This window comes from Phaethon lepturus, unplaced genomic scaffold (genome assembly GCF_000687285.1).
Source record: "Phaethon lepturus isolate BGI_N335 unplaced genomic scaffold, ASM68728v1 scaffold5410, whole genome shotgun sequence".
NCBI lineage: Eukaryota > Metazoa > Chordata > Aves > Phaethontiformes > Phaethontidae > Phaethon > Phaethon lepturus.
In genome coordinates, this window is record NW_010511043.1 from 28,137 (window position 1) to 48,388 (window position 20,252).

The 20,252-nt window shown below is 36.7% G+C and overlaps 1 protein-coding gene across 1 annotated transcript in view; it reads left to right on the plus strand.

Moving 5' to 3' along the window:
- Positions 1–20,252, plus strand: part of EXOC2 (exocyst complex component 2) — a 119,480-nt gene that overhangs the window by 14,209 nt on the left and 85,019 nt on the right. Inside the window, exons 4-6 of the mRNA XM_010282527.1 lie at positions 2,091–2,204; positions 7,244–7,368; positions 19,419–19,499. Coding sequence (XP_010280829.1) covers positions 2,091–2,204; positions 7,244–7,368; positions 19,419–19,499 — 320 coding nt within the window. The remainder of the gene's footprint in view (positions 1–2,090; positions 2,205–7,243; positions 7,369–19,418; positions 19,500–20,252) is intronic.

The window sequence follows — 20,252 nt, forward strand, 5'->3', positions numbered from 1 at the left end:
AATGCATAGATTTAATATTAAAGCTTTTTTGGACAGCCGTGCGATGTATCACATGTGAAGTACTGTCCTGCAAATTCATGTGCCTACTGGGCACTTCTGACCACTTCAAATGAAAAGTAAGATATCTTAAAATGTCTTTAAAGGAAGGAGAAACTGAAACTTTCTTCTTCTTGAATCTGTCAGCATTTTCTGCTAACTAACTGGCATTTGTGAAATTCAAGGTCACTGATAATCCTGAATCTCACTACTTATGTTTATAAATTTTTATATTAACGTTATCACTTTTTCATTGAACACAGAGAAATGCTGTCACCTTCATTTTTAGTTGCCACATTTGTTTCTCACACTATTTTCCCTGTCTCTTTACTTTTCGTATCTGTCATCACTTTTCCTTGCATCATTTGATTTTTTTGCTTGTTTTTAGAAAGTATTGTTTCATTCCCCTGCTGTATTCAGGTGCTACTGATGAAAGACTTCTGTGTTGTGTCATTATGTACGTAGGTCCTTTATATCTGCTGGTGCTAGTGGCCATTTGGATGTGAGTAGAAACCTACAGAAAAGAACTCTTGTTTCTATATAATTGGACTTTTTAATACGCCTGCCTTTGCGTATTGTGAATATTTGCTTCACTTAATCTGCTGTTTTGCTTTTTGTAATAAAACCAGCTTTAGCTATCTTGAAATATGTTTAGATTACAGAAAAAACAAAACAAATTGCTGCTTTCATCTCCGTTCAAATGCCTTTTCACATGTATTAAATGTAATTCCAATAGCTGACTCTGGATTGCTACCCCACCCAAGTTTGGTCTCAAATGTAAAGTACGGCAAGTTTGCATTTGTCTACAGTGTACTTTGTATAGCAGAGTTCACCTAGCTTGTGAGCATCAGAGGAGGATTTTACTGACACTTGAGTTTGACGTTGTGATCCAAAAATGACATAGTAATTTTTTAGAATAGAATATTTCAGTGGAAGGGATCTACATTGATCATCTAGTCCAACTGCCTGACCAATTCAGCGCTGACCAAAAGTAAACTTGTTTGCCATGATTAGTTTCTGAAGATGGGTGGCAACTGGTGGTAAAGAATACAGTGGTGAGTGCACCTGGTGATGTACTGAGAGTGCATGGTGGAATAAATATGGCCAAGTGTTAAGTGTGTGTCTGGACGGAGGGATGAAGTTTATCATGTTTTCATCAAAAAGTGCTTTAAATATTTTTATTACCCTGACTTAATAAATGGAATACATTTTCTCTATGACTGTCTTTAGAAGCTAGTTGTAGTTTCAAAAATACTGTTGTAGAGAAACTGTTTTCACGAGGAGTTAGCTCACATGCTCTCTTTATGCATTGTAAGACTGAATAAAAACAAAGCAAGCATGCTGTTTCTCACTCAAGACATGCCCACTTTTCCCTTATGTTGTGTGTACTATGAACAGACAGTACACAAGTGTATTCTGTTTTGCAAGAGGATGACTTTAAGTCAGGATTTCTTTAAGTGTTTGTATATAATGGAAGTATGCTCTGTATATCTTCCGTCATGTTTCCATGGGACTTCTGCTGCACATGGACCAATAGGCAATGATGGTACAAGATCACTTACAAGTTGTCAACCTCGTGATGTCCTGTTGTTTTAAAGTTAGATAGATACTGGTTCATGGCTTATAGAGAATATTCCCTCTTATTTACTTGGCTTTTCCTGTTTAAAAGGTAGAGTTGACTTTGAGTACGTTCAGTGTTAGTGGTCCTGCATTTGAACATTAGTAATATCATGGTGAGTCTGTTTAGTCACATTTTCTGAAGGCAGCAGTTCTCTTTCTTTAGAAGCATTTTGTACAGGCAACATTTCTGTCATATGTGTAATGATGAAATCAAAATGGTAAATTAGTTTTGCTTAGATTAGATTTCAATCTTTTCTTTCCCAGTCATACTACATGTGTCTGTAATACCAGATTTAATTTCACGGTGAGATACAAGTTTAAATTTACATCTTGTTAGAACATAATTTGGTTTTTGGGTTTTTTATGTGACACTTTTAATTGTAAACTGTTCACCAGAATATGTCTCACTGAAGAAATGAATATTCATTTTTCAGAGGCAGATTTCCTCAAAAAGATTTAGAGGCACTGTTTCCTGGGATGAGTGCTGATTTCACTAGTGAAAACTTTTCTGCTGCCTGGTACCTGATTGAGAATCATTCAACAACCAGGTTTGTTGCTATCTTATAAATAATTGTTTTAAAGGCAAGTCACTTGTTGTTATTTCATTTTACAATAGATGTGTCATTGGTGATTGATGTTTACAGTAATACATCTGTAGTCTCTAGTGGCTGTGGTGTTTCTGCTTGGCTAGAAACTTGAATCAACCAGTTTGCTCAATGTGGTTATGAGGAAAACTTCATTTTTAACCAGACCTAACTTATGCTTACCCCTCCCTTTTTTTGTCCCCAGTGTCAGATGGAAGTTGTCTTGCTTCAGGCTAAAGCCCCTTATGAATCAGGAAGTTAGGCAGCATGGCCTTGAGAAGAAACTCCAGGTGTTAACTTGAGTCGTGACTACAGGCTCAGGATAAGGGCACTGAACAGACTAAGAGTAAAATTGTTAATAATATCAGTTACCTTTTAGTTAACTCTTGTGGAAAATGCTATAGTAAAAGAAGTTGGACGAGTAAGATCTTTGAGGTAAATATCTTAAAATCTTGACCATTAACATCTTCATTTTTAACTCTAGCTCATGCTATGTACTTACATGAATGCATGTAAGTGTTCGGATAATACTGGAAGCCGTTTTTGATAGAGATGATGAGCCCTTTTTTCAGCTGGGTATTCTGATTAGCATTTTGAAGGGAAATACCACTTTGCAAATTTATTTAATTTTTTTTGTTATCTAATGGTAGAAACAGGTGTGAGGGTGTTTTGGTTGTTTGGGGGGGTGAGGGGTTAGGAGCTCCAGAAATAGCCATTAATCTACTTGGGAAATATTTTAATTTCCTCTCAAAGTGATGGTTGATTGAAGAGCCAAAACAACAGCAAGAGAACATTATTATCCAATCATACATAATGACAGCACCTTTTGAAATCAAGTAACTAGAAGAGGACTGATTCAAAATGAATTCTACCTATCACAATCTGATAACTTTGGGCATCATCAGATTTTTAAAAAAGGCGAGGGGATAATAGAGTGAGAACGAACAAACAGCTTTTGATGTACCTGTTGTTAAGAAATTTTCTTTATGTTTGGCCCTTGGACTGTTACCATTTTGTTGCTCATACATGTGGGCACCAGTGACATTGCCAAGAGAGGTGTAGAACAGATGAAGAATGACTGCAGAGCCTAGGGGACAAAAGTGAAGAACATGGGAGCCCATCCCTTTGATTTACAGGTGAAGGGGAAAGCTTCAGGTGGCAGTAGATGCATCCTGTAGGTTCACAGATGGCTGTACCACTGGTTTCAAAGGCAGCGTTTTATACTTCTGTAGCCATGGATCCATTGCTAAAGAACAAGGACTGCTAGTGAGAAATGGGATTCATCTGAAAGTGGGGCAGGAGCATCTTTGCCAGCAGGTTTGCACTTTGGTGACAAGGTCTTCAAGTTAGGAAAATCAAGAGATGGTCATAAAGGCTTGCAGTTAAATAAAGAGATAGAGTGCTATCTGTGTGGTTCAGTGGTGGCATTGAAAGTACTGTTGGGACTTACAAAAGCAATTGGAAGGATCTAACCTCAAATGCCTTTACACACTCACATGCAGCCTGGGAAACAAGTAAGAGGAGCCAGAGCTCCCAGGTGGGATTAAACAAGCATATCACTGGAATAAAGTGGGATAGCTCATGTGCCTGGTGTTCTGTGATGGATAGGAAGAGGCCGCCTGAGAAAGATAGCCAGGAAAGAACAGAGGGACTTGACCTTGTGTGAAGCAACAGCTTGAATAAATAAATGGTCCCTCTTATGGATCAGGTAGCAGAATGGTTGAGAGCTTGTTCAAGAGGCTGGAAAAGGTGACCATCGCAGTGGGATGAGGAAGTGAACAAAATCTTCTTTAAGCAACTTGAGGAGGTCTCCAGAGAGCAGACCCTGGTTCCTATGTAAGACTTTAACCTCTCTGATATTTACAGGAAGGGCAGCAATCCAGAGGCCTTGTGGAGAGTTCTGGAAATGACTTCAAACATAGCTGCTAGGTGGGCAATCAGGGGTGCTGCTTTCCTAAATCTGATTCTTGCAGTCAAGGCAAGGCAGGGGACAGGATAAGCAGTGTCAGCCTTGGCTGTAGCAATCATGAAATAGTTGAGCGGAAGGCTAGAGCCTTGTTGAGTGCAAGGCCAGGGATGTGGGGCCGGCAAGCAGCAGAGTACACACCTGGCGTTGGGCAGCAGTAGTACAGCAGCCAATCTGGTGCCTGTAACATGCCATAAATGCCAGTTGGCTGTCTAGTACAAATCATCTTCTGGGGTCTATCAGCAAGACTGTGTTATGTAAGATACGGGGACAATTGTTCTGCTTGGTATTATTAAAGCTGCAGTTGAAGTGCTCTGCCCAGGTTTGGCCACTGCTTTAAGAAGGATATGAGAGCTGAGCCACAAAAATAGGACCGTATAAATATCTGTGGGTATGCAGCTTGAATTAGGTACTTTTAGAAAAGAAACAAAATAATACAGAACGCATGTTCTGAAATATGTAGTGGGCAGTTCAAGGATAGCCATCAATTGTTCTTGGTTTACCAAGAATAGAACAAGCTGTCTCAGTTTGCAACAAGAGAGATTTAGGTTAGATGCAGATTAAAAACAGTATTAGATTGCTTAAGCCCTGGGACAGTGTAACTTGCAAAGCTGCAGAATCACCATCACTGGAGAGTGCTGAGATTTGAATTGACAGCTGTCTGTCATAGATGGCTTAGGTACATTTAAGGATGCTGTAGATCTAGAAAATGAATTAAATAACTTAGAACTGATTAAATGACTTTTTTGGTTTTTAAATCGGAATCACCGTGTAATATGAGCAACACCATAATGTCATGGTTATATCTCTAATATGACAAGGTGTCAGTAAAAACACCGATTTCTCTGGTCATCAGTACTATGAATTGATAACTTAAATAATTACAGTAGCTTGTATGGCCCCTTTTTAACTTGCACTATGCCAATGGGTCAGTACCTGAAAGTCAATTCTTATGTAAATTTGAAGCTTTCTATTAAGAAAAAACATTTTTAACACCTTGTCTAGTATCAGCTTAAGTTCTTAATCTTTCTTGTGGGGAAAAAAAAAAAAACAACAACAACTTGCATTGGTTTGTGTTTGCATGTCAACAGTTTCAAATCATAGTCCCCTCAGTCCAGTAGGAATAAAAAGTATTAATTTTTGATTTTAAATAAAGGTTGGGGTTTTGTGTATTAATTCAGGTTATATTAGGTTATAAAATCTAAATCTTAGTGCTGAAGGTACAAAAGCTGTGTAAAATACAACAGGAAGAATCTCTCAAAGGGTAGGGTGAATACAGTCATGTTTTGAATCTAATTATAAATAGCTTTTTAAATAAAGAAGAAACAAAGCTGTTTTGTTTTTTTTTTTTCTTCCCACTTCAGAATGTGTAGTCTTAGAAATATTCTGGGATTGTAGAATTTTCTGCCCCATATAATTTGTGCTGTTTTTTCCAGAAACACACAGCAATGGTTTAGTTCTTGTCCTGTACGTAACCTCAGGTACTGGGAGTGCTAAATGTGTGGTGCACTGATGTTTTGGTTAGCTTATATCTGTTTTTTCCTTGAAGGAAATTCATTTTAAGCAATCAAAATAACATATTTTTGTCTTTTTTCTTTTTTTTCTTTTTTTTTTTTTTTTTACCCCGGCAATATCCTGACAAATATAAATAAACTATTTAGACATACTATTAGATCATCAGATAACATGAAACAGTGCTTAAAAAAAGAACTGTACAGATTTTTGTTAGTTTAAAAATACTGCTGGTAAGTAATTCTTGTGTGCCCGGGTAGACCCATTCAGCTATTGAGTAATGTGATTTCTGTCCAGCAGATGGAAACAGGAAATAAAGCAAAATGTTGTGACATCATCAGTATAAAAAGAAAAATGCCTGTAAGTGCAACAGTGTGTTTTTTATCACCACCCAGCAGGTGGTGATAGCCTCCTCACTGCCTGGGATAAAGTTTGGTTTTTTCTCTTAATGTGTCTTTTTCTACCACTGTTTAAAATGGGGAGGAGTATTGGTGGAATTGCCTTATGTCTTAATTTCCTTGCTTCATTATTTCCCTCTCCTCACTGAAGTATAGTGCGGTTTTTTTTGTTTGAGTCTTTTGTATTAGGGAGATGGCTTTGGCCTGCAGGTAAGAGAAAAGACTTTAAGGATTAAAATCGTATCATGTGTTATATTTGTATTTCTGAGCTTGTTCACGATAGTGCTTTTATAATGAATCCAGTAGCATAACTACTGAGATCCTATTCATCATCCTCAACGAAAAAATTATATGCAAGCAATGAAGAATTAGTCACAACATAAGACTTCTAAAATAATTGCAGCTGCTTGCAAAAAATGAAATTGTGAAATCAAATGTAAACTGGCAATAACCTAGAAATATTAAGAAAATAAGATAAAAAGAAACCATACAAAAAACAATGATGAGTTGGCGATTAATATTCCCCTATGAAGTCTCTTTCAAAAACAATTAAGTACACTACATATAAAATGCATACTTTCATAAAGCAGGAAACTGTTCAGCTTTTCTGTATTTTTGCACTAATACTGTGTTCAATTCTGAACTGTATGTCCAAACCAACATAAAAATATTGAGGGAATTCAGACACTGAAATTGAAAAAGGGTTGTGAACTAAAGCTGCAGAGTGATATCAAATGTCATTATTAATGAGACTTCCAAGATCCCAGTAGTTAATCTAGTGTACTGCGTAGTAAACTGTACTATCACCTATTTAATGTAATGCAGACAGTTAACTAAGAGCAATATTGCATGTTTAGAAGAAATTTCTTGACAACGGTGTATCATAAAGAGGTCTATTCCATGATAAGTGATAGGAGCCCTCCATTTAGGATTAAAAAAACCCAAAAACTGTTCGGACTAGGAGTAAATTGTCATTATTGAGAAGCACACTTGTTAGCAATTACTCAGTCCTTAATAATTCTTGCAAAAGCAGCAGGCTTTATTTTCCAATTAGTTTGTTCTATTTATTCATTAGCTGACCTTATTTGTTGTTTGAATGTCACAGGGGTTTTCTTGTTTGTTTTCAGTTTTGATCAGCTCAAAACAGCTGTTGTGAATTTGAAGAAACAAGCCAATAAGAAAAATGAGGGGAGTCTAGCTTATGTGAAAGGAGGTCTCAGCACATTTTTTGAAGCACAAGATGCTCTGTCAGGTAAAGATGCCTTACACGTAATAAATACAGTATAAAAGAAAAGACAATATCTGTACGTATGGTTGAAGTTAATTTTTAAAAATACTGTTTTTCTCTGCAGTCTCTTCTAAAAGTGTATAATGAGCCCAAAAATCTGTATTATGTTGGTCACAAGCTGGGACTGGCTAGCTGATTGTTGTGGTATATTTGCAAAAGATGGCACCAAATGATGATCCACCTGTATTCCTGCACTAGGCAGATTGACTTGTGACTGCCCTTCAGATGACAGCATTTTCAAAACTGGTTGATAGCTTTTGGCTGCCTGCCTAATTTGGTAGTTTTTAAGAGGAGAACTTTTTCCACAAATGTGAACATACATGCTTCGGTAGGGAAGACCTCTTCTTGAGCCATCTTGAAGATTCTTCCCGTGAAGAATCTTAACTCATAAAGATCTTTATTCCCCCACGCAGAACTGACCTATTACTAATGAGTTTTGGAAAACCTTGGCCGAAATCTAGATAGGTTCAATAAGAGAAGAGAAGTATTAAAGGATTTAGTGGAAATACTAAAGAATGTGGTGGTAGTCGTGGGAAGAGGCGCTAAGAAGAATCAATAACAATCAGTATTTGTCATTCTTAAACTTCTTTTTAAGCTGAGTTTTTATTAAATGGTAGGAAAAATGCTAATAGGCTATTTCTTTGTAAGTCTTAAATAGTCTTCAAAAATGTTGGAATCTTAATTTTTTTCTTAAATAGTTCAAAATCCAAAATAATCCTGAACAAGTATGGAAAAATGACTTGTTTTTCACAACCAAATCTGCTTTGCATATAGAGTATTAAATACTCCAAAAAGATATCGAGTTCTGTTTCCAAATGGTTACTGCTATGGATAAAAAGTAGTGCTGGCGGACATCTGTGTTATCGTGTAAGATTACTTTTGTGACCAGCAAAGACTTAGAAGGATTTACAGAAAGCTAATGCAGACCATAAATTTTGTGAGGTTTTAGAAAGACTGAACACAACTGAGTGATTTTTCTCTTGCCCCTTCTGTTAAAGTGTAGGCTTTTTGCCTTGGCAGACTGATACCCTGATAAATGAAGAGCTCAGAGAGCTAGTAGGAATGTAAAAAAAAATTAATAAAATAATGATAGGGAAAACAAACTAGTTTGTTTCACTAAATACTATGTTCTTAATTAAAAAAAATGATAATAGCTGTAATACTGTTTTTAATCTCTTGTCTGTATCAGAGTGTTATTTTTACCTAAAATTAGAGTTTATCAGTGCGGTCTTTTAGATAAATTATGAACTCAAAAGTTGGGATGACTCCTGTGGTTCTTGGTGCCATTTTTCATCTGTAACCAACATGGCTTGTTTTTGTCTTCCAGTGATCCCCCTTAAGTGTTCGAAAGGAAGCAGACTTGTTGCTTGAGTTGTTATAAACAGTGAATTAAAATAGTACTAAGAAGGAGTGGCGTTTATGCTGTTCTAGAAGAAAATTAGAGACTTGAAGACTTAATCTCTTATAAATTCAGAGCTGTAACACTGGTGTTCAAGGGACTTATCAATACAATATTTAGTTTTTAAATTCTGAAACCTAATCCTTAATGAGCAGCACAGATCACAGCTGCCTTCTATAGCATTTTAATATGTATTTTTCTGTTGAAATTTCCTATTAAATGCACGTGCAGAAGATTTTTTTGGTTCTTTTCTGTCAAAAAAATACCAACCCTATGAATTTCAGCATTGTAATGCAGAACTGCTTATTTGCCCTTTCTTCCCCCTCATGCAGAATATTTTTGAGGGAGTGTAGCTAGAAAAATTGCATAACTTTTGAAAGACTTGAACCTGTGATAGGTACAATCATCAGCTAAGTTGGATGTGGAGAGGCTTCCAGTAGCAGCAAGAAAAAAAGGATAACTTTGATACCATCATCCAGCCCTCCTGCCAGATGTCAAAGCTTTTCTTCAGAACATTTGATCCCTACAGTTTTCTCAAAGTAAAGATTACAAGAATTAAGTGTAAGCATTATTAGCATTGTTCTAGAGAAAGAGCCCAGATGCAAAATTAAAAAACCAAAACAAAACCCCAAACCAAAAGCAAACAAAAACCCAAACAAAAACCCCATTATTTCTTAGGCATGAAATTACAAAGGTCAAACTCTTTAACAGAAGAACATTAAATATCCCATTTATAGTGTCTGTGCAAGGCGATACAATGTCACTTTTCTATACTTAGACATCTAAAGGTGAATTTGTATGTCTTACTTTCTCCTTTAAAAAGGTGCAACTAGAATTTGTCTGCATTTAAGCAAAGCTACATGCAGAATAGTTTTTATTTGAAAGCTGAAAGATTGTTTCAGCACAAACTCTCAGGGACATTGTCTTGGTTCTGAAACTTTCAGTATTTGATGCTGGGCATACAACTGTTACAGATGAAAAGGAAAATCATTATTGAATACTGTCTTCCAATATGATTTAAATTTTGTGAGCTGCTTCATTATGGTTTGTTTTTTTTTTTTATTCACTTCCTATGGGAAGATTTCTAAAATGTAATGCATTTGTTGATGGGCAAAAATTTATGCTCTCAGTTTTCCCTGCCAGATATTCTAGAACACAACTTCTAAACCCAGTGCTTTATAAACAGTAGGTCTGTTCCATTGTTGTTGTAGAGCAGAGCTATCTGTGTATAGTTATTTCTCCTAGGTCTCCCTAAATTGGTACAGGCTGTTACTTTTTGTTCAAGGCTCACTTTAAGAGGTATAACACTTGCTTTACCACGTACTAGATACTCATCTATTTGCACATCTGTTTATACCTGCTTTTTTTTAACTCACACACTTTTAACAATGTTTGTTTCAAATGTATGAACTTGATCTGGGAAATCCTGAATTACCACTTACGGTGCAGCTTTTTTCATTACCTGGGATCAGTACAATCAGTCTGATCTTAAGTGTGCTATCAGAATGTACCACACATTTAAATGAGTATTAATATTTTCACAAGCAACAAAAACCATAAAAAGTTATCTCTAAATATTTATTGTACTTTGTGACTTAGAAACTGTTTACTAGAGAAAATAAGAGGTCAGATAGGACAGAACCCTTGCTTGTTTGGTTTAATTTCTTGGAAAATAGAATTGCCTTATCAGATCCTCGAGTCTCTCTGCCCATTAGCTTGGCTGACAGTTTGACAGTGACTTTTCTGCAGAGGAGATGTTCAACAGGAAGTTTGTTTCGTCAGCTGAAGGGAGCTGTAAACCGAGCTGAAGGGAACTGGGCTCACCTCAACTTGACCCGCTTGTCAGCGTTGGGGAGTTCAGCTGATTTATTTCCCATAATTTTAATTGCAACCTAGAAAGTAGCATTCCTAAAAGGGCTGCTGTTTATACGCTTGTAGACAAGTCATGTTTTATTCTCATGAACAAGTTATGTCCCGCACAGAAGTCTTTGGAAAGCTGGAAAATTGATTTACTCTGAATATACTTTTTCAGAAGTGCTGTTTACAAAGAGCCTTAGGCTGCAGAGTTTCTTTTTATTTAAGTGAAAGGAAAAAAATAGGGAAATGACCGCTTCAGTTGCTCAATTAGCAAAACCATGCAAGTATGACATCCATATTGGCAAGTAAAGAAGATGGTGTGTTGTCCTTGAAACACAGATATATTGAACAAATTTGAGATTTTTAGATTTGACTCTCTAGTTGGAAATGGCAGCAGTTCTTCTTGTGTAGTTACAACTGCCAACACATTTTTACATGATTTTCAGAAAAAAAAATCTATACAAAGGAAGCACTGCTGGCTATTACAGCACTATTCTTTTTTTCCCTTTCCACTGCTGTTCGCCTGTGTGGCCGATAGGAATGCCAGTATGATGGGGAACTTCAACTGTAGTTGGCCTTTTGTCTAATACCTTACTTAATACACATGCTAGGACAGTGTTTACCTGGCTGAAATGATCCTATATCTGGTCAATGCCTGGCTTTTTAGTTATTTTTGTTTGGTGGGGAATTTTTGTGGGTGTTTTGTTGTGGTTTCCCCCAACTCCCTATAGGATATTTTTACACTTCATCCCTTAAGATGCATTCTAGGCTGAGCATGCCAGTGATCCAGGATCTGATTCGGTATCAATAAGCGTATTCTGTTGCCATTTTTTCTGAAACTAAAACAAAAGAAACCACTAGATCTGTATTCAATTCAGAGTCAGACTGGGAATCTGAGAAGCTAAAAACTGATGCTTGTGTGTCATAAGTGTCCCTTTGCTTCTGGCTTTTGAGGAGTTATGTCGTGTTTGAGTTTAAAGAGAGTACATACAGCCAGTTTTTCATTAGTGATTCTGTTTGCAAACTAGACTGATGACTGACTAACTTTGAAGTGGTTTTACATTGCTAGCTCTTATCTCAGTTCACTCTCTTTTGTCTTGTTTTCTGTTTGTCCAATGCAATGCTAGTCCATGACTTCTTGCTAGGTAGTACAGCATCAGACTATTATACCAGGTGGTGGTGTTGTCACATTCCTGTTTTGTAACATATCTAATTCACAGTTTTGCTTTACTTTGGTCTCATCTACATTTTCCCAAATAGTATGACTTTTTATTAAACATATGGATTTGGGTAAATCAAATTCAAACATATGTTATGCAGCTGACCCGAAATGGCTAGAATAGCTCTGTGTGGTGTGTGTCTATTATCTTCCTCATCCCACTTCAAGTGATAGAATATAGACTTTGCAGGGTAAGAACAGCTTGCTATTATAGCTAGTAATTTTCAATATGGTAACTTATAGAGGTTAAGAAAGAACAGGACCATGGAAACAAGCTGGCAAGGATAAACTAATATGCTGCAGGCATCAGGCATGTATCTAACAGCATATCAGTCGCTTCAGAGCAACAGCTTACATGGGTATATGTGCCCACGGTATATGCAAGTTGGATTATTTCAGTTTAAGAACTGAGATTGTGCCTCCAAGTAGTCTTGAAGCAATAACTGATGTGCTCTAAGTTTGTTGTCTAGCTTTCCAAGTGGATGCTCGTCTGAAGGCTTGAGGTATCCTTACGCTACACTTGTACACAAAAACTGAGTAAGAAGCAATTGCATTATCATCACTACGTATTTTGTCCTTATGCTTATGGGCCTTCTTGCATATGTACAGTGAAAAAATAGGCTGCTGATTTAAGTTTGATTGTTGAAAACTTGTATTCTCATCTTTCAGTGCTAGATAACAAGGCGGCCATTGCAAAGAGCAATGTGCGCCGAGAGGATCTGACAGAGGAGTGCCGGTAGAGTATGTAAGTGGTGGTAGGTAGTTTAGTCTCAGGTGGATGCATTCACTTCATGCAATGTCTACGATCAATTTCTGTAGCAGACCAATTATTATCTTAGTGCAACTCTAAAATAGCAGAAGTTATGTGATCATGATTGATAAAAGGCTCAAACTTCCCTTTCATGCAGGTTCTAGCATAGCATTGTCTAGGGGATGTTTTGTTCAGTGTCTCAAACAAGAAATGGTCTGATTTGAAAAAGCGTGAAATAGTGAAATTTCTATGCCCAAGCCTATACCTGGTTTTATGCTGACTGCTGAAAGAGCTTCTTTTAAATCAGCAATTGTTTTAGAGATGTAAGCTAATTGCTAGCAGAATTTCTCCAAATGGATACAGTCATGGTAGCCTTTAGCTACTCTGTGGCTGTCATGTTTTATGAATTTGTGTTTTTCAGGTAAGCTAGATTTTTTTGTTTGCATTTGGAAAATAGGAAGGCATCAAAAAGAAAGAGTAGTTTTCCAACTGCAGTTTTCAAATAGCGTATATTGCAGTTGATAACAAGCGTACAAAAAAATACCTACAATTAAATTTGAGCCGGACTTGACCTACAAGCGATAAAATGAGCTTAATTTCATGTTACATCATTCCTTTTTTATTTCCCTACCACTTTTAAAATGCATGCTACATTTAAAAGCTGCTTTTATTTCTACCATTAGCTTGCATAGATCCAGAAGGTTAGCACTGTGTTGGTAAACAGAGAATAACATTTCCCATACACTAAAATTCTGAAGTATCGTGCAAAGGCCTGGGTCCAGTCCTGGAATTTTTAGTGGATCCGTAAGCAGAATAATAAATTTTATTTTCCTGTCTGAGCCTTGTCTAGAAATGTCACGCTTGCTGAAGTATAAACCTATGTGGAAACCAAGTTATCAGGCCTCACAATGTTGCTAGACTACAGTTTTTGGTCCCTTATTTCCGTAAAACCTCCCCTCCTAGCACTGTGTCTTAATTTTTTTTTTCTTTATCATTTTAAGTCCATTTTCTTTGATTTTTGTCACTGTGCTGGGTAAGCAATCTTGAAAAAGTGAATGCTGGAGAAACAAAACACAAAAAGGCAATTAAAGATAATACTATATATACTTCAATATTTTGTAATTTTTACTTGGATTAGCAATGTTTACCAAAAAGCCAAGTTTGGCATGGAATTTTCAAAAATATCTAGATACCTCATGGGGAATAAAAACAAACAAAAAAAACGTAGCAGTATTGACTATTGGCTATAGTAATAAACTTCAAGGTTTTTTAGGTTTTCGTGGTGTAATGTATTACCAGCTCTGTTCATGACATGCTGTCTTTATGTATTGCTTTGCTCATTACATACAGCTCCACATTCCTGTTGAACCCCTTCAGAAGAGTTTTTACCCTACATAGGAGTGCTGTCCGCATCAATAACCTTCCTATGTTTTATTCAAATTACAGAAAATTGTTGATCTGTCAATAAGGGGAACAAAAGGTATTTTCATTCAAACATCGGTGTGAATCCTTGCAGCATATTAACAGGTGTTCTTCATCCCTCCATTACTGTGCTTTGGTGCCAAGTTATTTTTAATTACCACATTGGATCTTCAGAAATACTTTGCTGAGTCAGTCATTCCTTTTTTTTGTTTTTTTTTTTTTTGTTTTTTTTTTTTTTAATTTCCCCTCTTATTTTCTGCATCTGACTACAAAGTTTGATCCATTTCAGGTACTTTTTTTTAACCCTGTTTTTGTGGAAATAGGTAAGATTTTCAGATATACCAAATGCATTTGTAGCAGTCTTTTAATCAGAAAATGGTAGAAAACTTGCATCAATGTTGCTCTGAGTTGAGTTAGGCTGAGGAAGTTCTGAGAATATCACTCTTGGTGCCTATCTCAAAATATGTTTAAAAAATGTCTAAAGAGGAAATCAAGAATGAAATTTGCAAGTCAAAAACTGCATGATCCTAGCAAGTGTTGTTTAATTTGTTAGATATACAGTTGCCAAGTAGAAAACCATATCCTTCTTTAGATTAAATAAAATTTTTTAACACAAGCAGCAATGAATTAATTGCAGTTTATTTTACTACAAAGCCTGTACTATGGCTTATTTGCCAGACTGAACTTTTTTGCATGTGTTTTGACCAAAAATAACCAATTGTGATGTATTTAGTCACAGTTTAGAGAGTGAGCTCTAAACTTAGTCTCTTCACTATTATTAGTTAGTGTCTCACTGCAGCTCTGAAGTTTGCCAGTCTTTAAATATTCTGACTTAGCTGGGAAACTTAAACACTTCATGGCAAAGATGATACAAAATACAGTTAATTTTCTGGCCTTAGTTGAAGCATATAGATCTAGCTTCTTCTCATCTTTATTTATTGTATGCTTCTTACACTAAAACTCCTAAATAGTGGTGAACAGGCTCTCCTAGATTTCCAACTGCTGTTCCAACTTGCATAGTTTGCTTTGGGTAAGTCCAGGGTGACTGATTCAGGCAAAAAAATCCTGTCCATCCTTTACTTCAGGCCTTCGAAGACCTAAAATTTTCTCTGTGCTCTTCTTACTGCAGCCAGTGATGAGTTGAGGGTATGCAGTTGCATTGGAAGTTAATCTTAACTGCTGGCTGCTGTGAGAGGTGGAGGCTGGCTTTCCACCTGCCCTTGGCCACGTTCTCCTTCCTCTTCCCTTGTATTGCAGTGGTGCAGCTGGGGCAAGGTGTAGATGAGCTTACTGATCAATAAAGAAAAGTCTCTTGCTGAGCTAGTTTTCCACCAAAATATCTCACTATGGCTGCCCTGCAGCTATGTGATTACTAGATTCAGCAAAAGGAAGCATGTGGGTGCAAGAGAATGGGGATTGTCCCAAACAGCACCATACCACCATTATATAGGTTTAGTACTTCACAGAATCACCAAGGTTGGAAAGGACCTCCAAGATCATCAAGTCCAACCATTAATCCAGCACCACCATGTCTCCTAAACCATGTCCTGAAGCGCCACATCCACGTGTTTTTTGAACACTTCCAGAGATGGCGACTCCACCAGCCTCCCTAGGCAGCCTGTTCCAATGCCTGACTACCCTCTTGGTTAAGAAATTTTTCCTAATATCCAATCTAAACCTCCCCTGGCGCAACTTGAGGCCATTTCCTCTCGTCCTATCACTAGTTACTTGGGAGAAGAGGCCAACACCCTCGTTGCCACAACCCCCTTTCAGGTAGCTGTAGAGAGCGATAAGGTCTCCCCTCAGCCTCCTCTTCTCCAGACTGAACAACCCCAGTTCCCTCAGCCGCTCCCTGTAAGATTTGTTCTCCAGCCCCCTCACCAGCTTCGTTGCCCTTCTCTGGACACGCTCCAGCACCTCAGCACCCTTCTTGTAGTGAAGGGCCCACTTGAAGATAAAAGAATAACTTGAGTATCTCTAGATTCCTTCCAGTCAGATTAGGTCTACAGGTATTGTTCTTGACTGCATATGGTTTTCCTTGTCTAAACTTCTAACTCAGAGACAGTTGATGCAAACAAAGTAAGCTTAGACTTTCTGAGAAAGCATTTTTCATAACACTTTTCACTATGAAAACTTAAATTTTTTTTTTTTTGTAACCCAACTTCGGTATACATATGAATGCACTTACTGCTAAATCTGAATATCATGTATAAAAATAGCTTCAGTATACAAAGTAGTGTGTTAAACATGTAGAAGGAAATGCAGCAAATTCTCTTGTGTGTATAGAGAGTAACTTAGGTAGGTCTATACTTTTTTAGTATGTCCTAAAATACTTAATTTCAGACAGTGGTCCAAAAATCCCTCCTGTTTTATGCTACCTGTTACATATCTTTAATATGCCTTTATCTGTATGCCACAGTGCTTTCTACCTTTCTGGAATTTATTGCCTTGTTTTATTTTTATTTTTTTTCCCATTGACATCTTTTTCTCTGTCTGAACATGCCTATGAATTGGCTTAATGATATCGTTCTTCCTGGGTTTACAACACTACTATTTTCAAACTAAGAATCTCAAATACTTTATGCTAAGATGCTAACTTTAAATGCTACAGTGTGAAAAAATGTTACCTTCCATCCTCTAAAAGGAAGAGGAGGGAATAGTATTGCTGTAGTATATTCTTATCTAAGGAGATGAGAAATAGGACTGCTTTGGAGAAAATGTGTTTTAAAATAACTTTCAGGAACTGGTTACTGATCATGATACAATTTCTAAATAAGCTGTCTTCAGAATTAAAAACTACAGTTCACGACTTGACATTTTTGAAAGTGCTAATATGGTAAATCATGTTCTTTCAAAACTTCTTTTTCTGTACCTTAAAGGAAGTCTTCATCATGTTTTACATATATTGGCAACAAAAGGTGGTTTGATAGGGGTTTAGATGTTACAGCTCAGTTTTGGAAATTCTTAGGTGTGTCCCCTTCAGGACTAACAGTATAGTTACTTGGTCAGCAATTAATGCTATGTAGTGAATGGTTCCAAAATACTAAATTTTAAAAATCTTTGAGGCAATATGTAACTTAGTTTTTTATCTACATCCATTTAGACAGTATCTTTCAAAAGTATGCTTCATAGACCAATTTCAAAATATTTAAATTCAAAACATTACAGTAGTACTTGGTTTTAAAATATCTGCTTATCTTGTGGTTGCTGTTCCGATGAACTTGCCTTTTAGTATGTAACACTAATTGCAGTACAGGAATTGGCTGCTCATGACCAGAACTGATGTATATAAATGGAATAATACCGTTAGAACCTTTAATGTTTTTGTTATAAAATTGTAGAGGTATTCTTGTAAGTGGTGTCCACATCATATGTGGACATATGTGCTACAGTTAACAATATACCATCTTTTAAGATACACCTCTGTTCTTTAAAATATGCAAGAATCTGCTAGTTCATTTCATTTAAGTGTTGATTGTCTTAAGGAATACGGTGTGCTACATTAGGTTCCCCCCCCCCAATGACTTTAGTAACAAAAATAAAGAGGTGGCTTTGCATTTTCAAGAAAGCAAAGCTTCCTGAAATTCTTTGTGTAGGATCAAGGGATTGAAGGGTCGAATTGAGATGTTTGAGAATAATGGAATTTTCTCCCTTTTTTTTTTTTTAATTTTTATTTTAATATCCCACACACCTTCTCCTCACCCTTTCCTCCCCCCCCAATGAAAATTCCTTCTTTGAAGGAGGCTGGAGACGATCAAGGGCCATCCTGTTTCAGAATAGCCACCCTCTGTCACTGCTTACAGTAGGGCTGAAGCCACAGGGCTACCTTACTAAAGGTAGTTTCTGTCCATGTTTGCTCATTCTTAATTTGCATCTACATAGCACAGACAAGTTGGAATGACATTGTAAAGGAAACCAGTTGTCAATGACGTGTCTATGTGCACATTATATGCAGTTTGGGGTGGTATTGTAGAGTAGCTCGAGTATCACCCAGTGGATTGAATTCCAGGTACCTCCTGGACCAGGTTAGGTATACTCATGGAGTGTTTTGTTTCATCTTAAAAGAATCCACTTGAGGGCCATGCAAGCCAAAGCAAGATAAGCTGGGACAATTGGGAGACTGGTTTCAAAACTGTATTTGTGTTTTGAACTAAAATATATTGTGACTCGCTTTCTTCAAAGCACTGAGCATCACTGTTTTCAAGCTTAGCTTCGCTTCTTTTTACTGAGAACCAGTGGGAAGCAGTAGAAGGTGTTTTGGAAGCTTTAATTTTATCTAAAGCAACAGGAACTGATGGCTATTTGATAGAGCAGATTTTACATATGTTAACAGATTAAAAATTTGTCAGGAAAATAATATTTTTAAATAATTGGTTTATATATGCTATATGCATATATTTATAGGAATACTACAAAAAAAAAAAGGCAGAAAGAAACACTGATCCGTGCTGGTTGGACTGAAGAGAGAAGAAGAGGGAAGGAAGGCTGTGTAAAAGGGGTAGTAGAAGAAAGGACTGTCTACACGCCATTCACTGTTTGTATTTCCAGAGTGGTGTAGTGTAGTCAGGCTGTGCTGGTAAATCTGTCCCTTCCTGAAAAAGAAATTGTAATAAAACAACAAATTAACGCTGAAACTATGCATTTCAACATGCATTAATATCACCACGTAGAAAGAAGAATTGGAGTTTTTGGCATTTTAGAACAGGGAAAAAAAAAAGCATCTTAAAAAAAAAAACAAAAGGCAAACTCCCCTCCATTTTCATCTTGTTTTGAGCAAGAGCATCACGGTGCTTCTGTGTAATGGTTAATGCAGCCTGTTGCTACACAATACTCTTAAATTGTGTATTTTGAGAGTGCATCTTTATATATGGAAACAACTGGTAGGGCAGTGTTCTAGCACTTGATTTTGGGTGCATCCAGATTCCTCATGACTCGCTTTCTACCCTTTAATTATTGGTAATTCCTTTTTAGTGAGATCAGTGTAAAAACTTTGCCTTACAAAGCAAAAGTATTTTGTGCTTAAATGATACTTGCTTTTCAAAACACTAAATTGAATTAACACTTGTACTGCAAGATAGCTAATTGGGTTTATTCTCTCCACATTTTTTTCCTTAAGCATTAGTGTCTTGTTCAAGAAGATACAAGAAATCTGTGTCAAAGTAATGGTTAAAATTCTGCAATGTCTGGCTCTAAGCCCTGTCCTCTGTTAGACTCTGCTGCCATGAAGCATGTTTGTATTTTTTTATATCTAACAAGAAAAATAACACTTTATTTTTAATTTAAAAAATGTTTTAAAGTGTCACTTTGTTGTAATGGATTCCCACCTATTAAAATGTTCTGCATTTTAACTAGACACTTTATTCCAGCAATCCATCAAAAACTGGAAGCGGATGGAACGGAAAAAGTAGAAGGATCCATGACGCAAAAACTGGAGAATGTACTGAACAGTAAGTTTTGTCCTTCCAGCAGCAACTATTTATGGACTTTAGACTTTCTAACAAGCTTTAATATATTCCTAGGAATATGGTAGAAAGTAGAAAACAGTACACTCTCACTAGTCTCTCTTACCTTTTCCTGTTTGATAGTAGCGATTTTAGGGTGTGATAGTTTCACATTTTGAAATAAGTGTCAGCTCTTTGCCGTGACTTTCTTTGCCGTGACTTTCAGTGGTGTTTATGATAACAAAGAGCGCAAATGTCAAAATAAAGGAGTTCTAAAGCACTTTAAACGAATTCTGGTGGCATCTCGATTTTAAGTGTACAAAGAAAACAGGAGCTGTAAGGATAGACGGATCTGTGGAAGGATGAGCAAAGCTAAATACCAGGATTGTAAGAATTTTGATCAAAAGAGGAAAAAAACAAATGCAAACTGTTTGTAATAACAAGGTCTGTTAACAGAATCTTTTTCACTTAATGTGCTGCCGTTTAAACTACTTGGAATTAGCATTCTTTTTAGCAACTTTGAAAAGCTGTGAGTGCTTTCTTTTCTGTTTCTCTGTATTAGCTGTAGGATTGCATTGAGAGATGGCTTGAATTTACTGCAGTTCGGTATGTGTTTCATCAGATCAAAAAAGTTACTTTTTTAATCCTGGGACTTCTGCCAAGATAATTTTACTTTGTTTCATTGTGATTTTTTTCACAGAGGAAGGGATGTTTCCCTTAGTGCTGTATCAATAAGCAGGCATGACAGGCAAGAAGCTG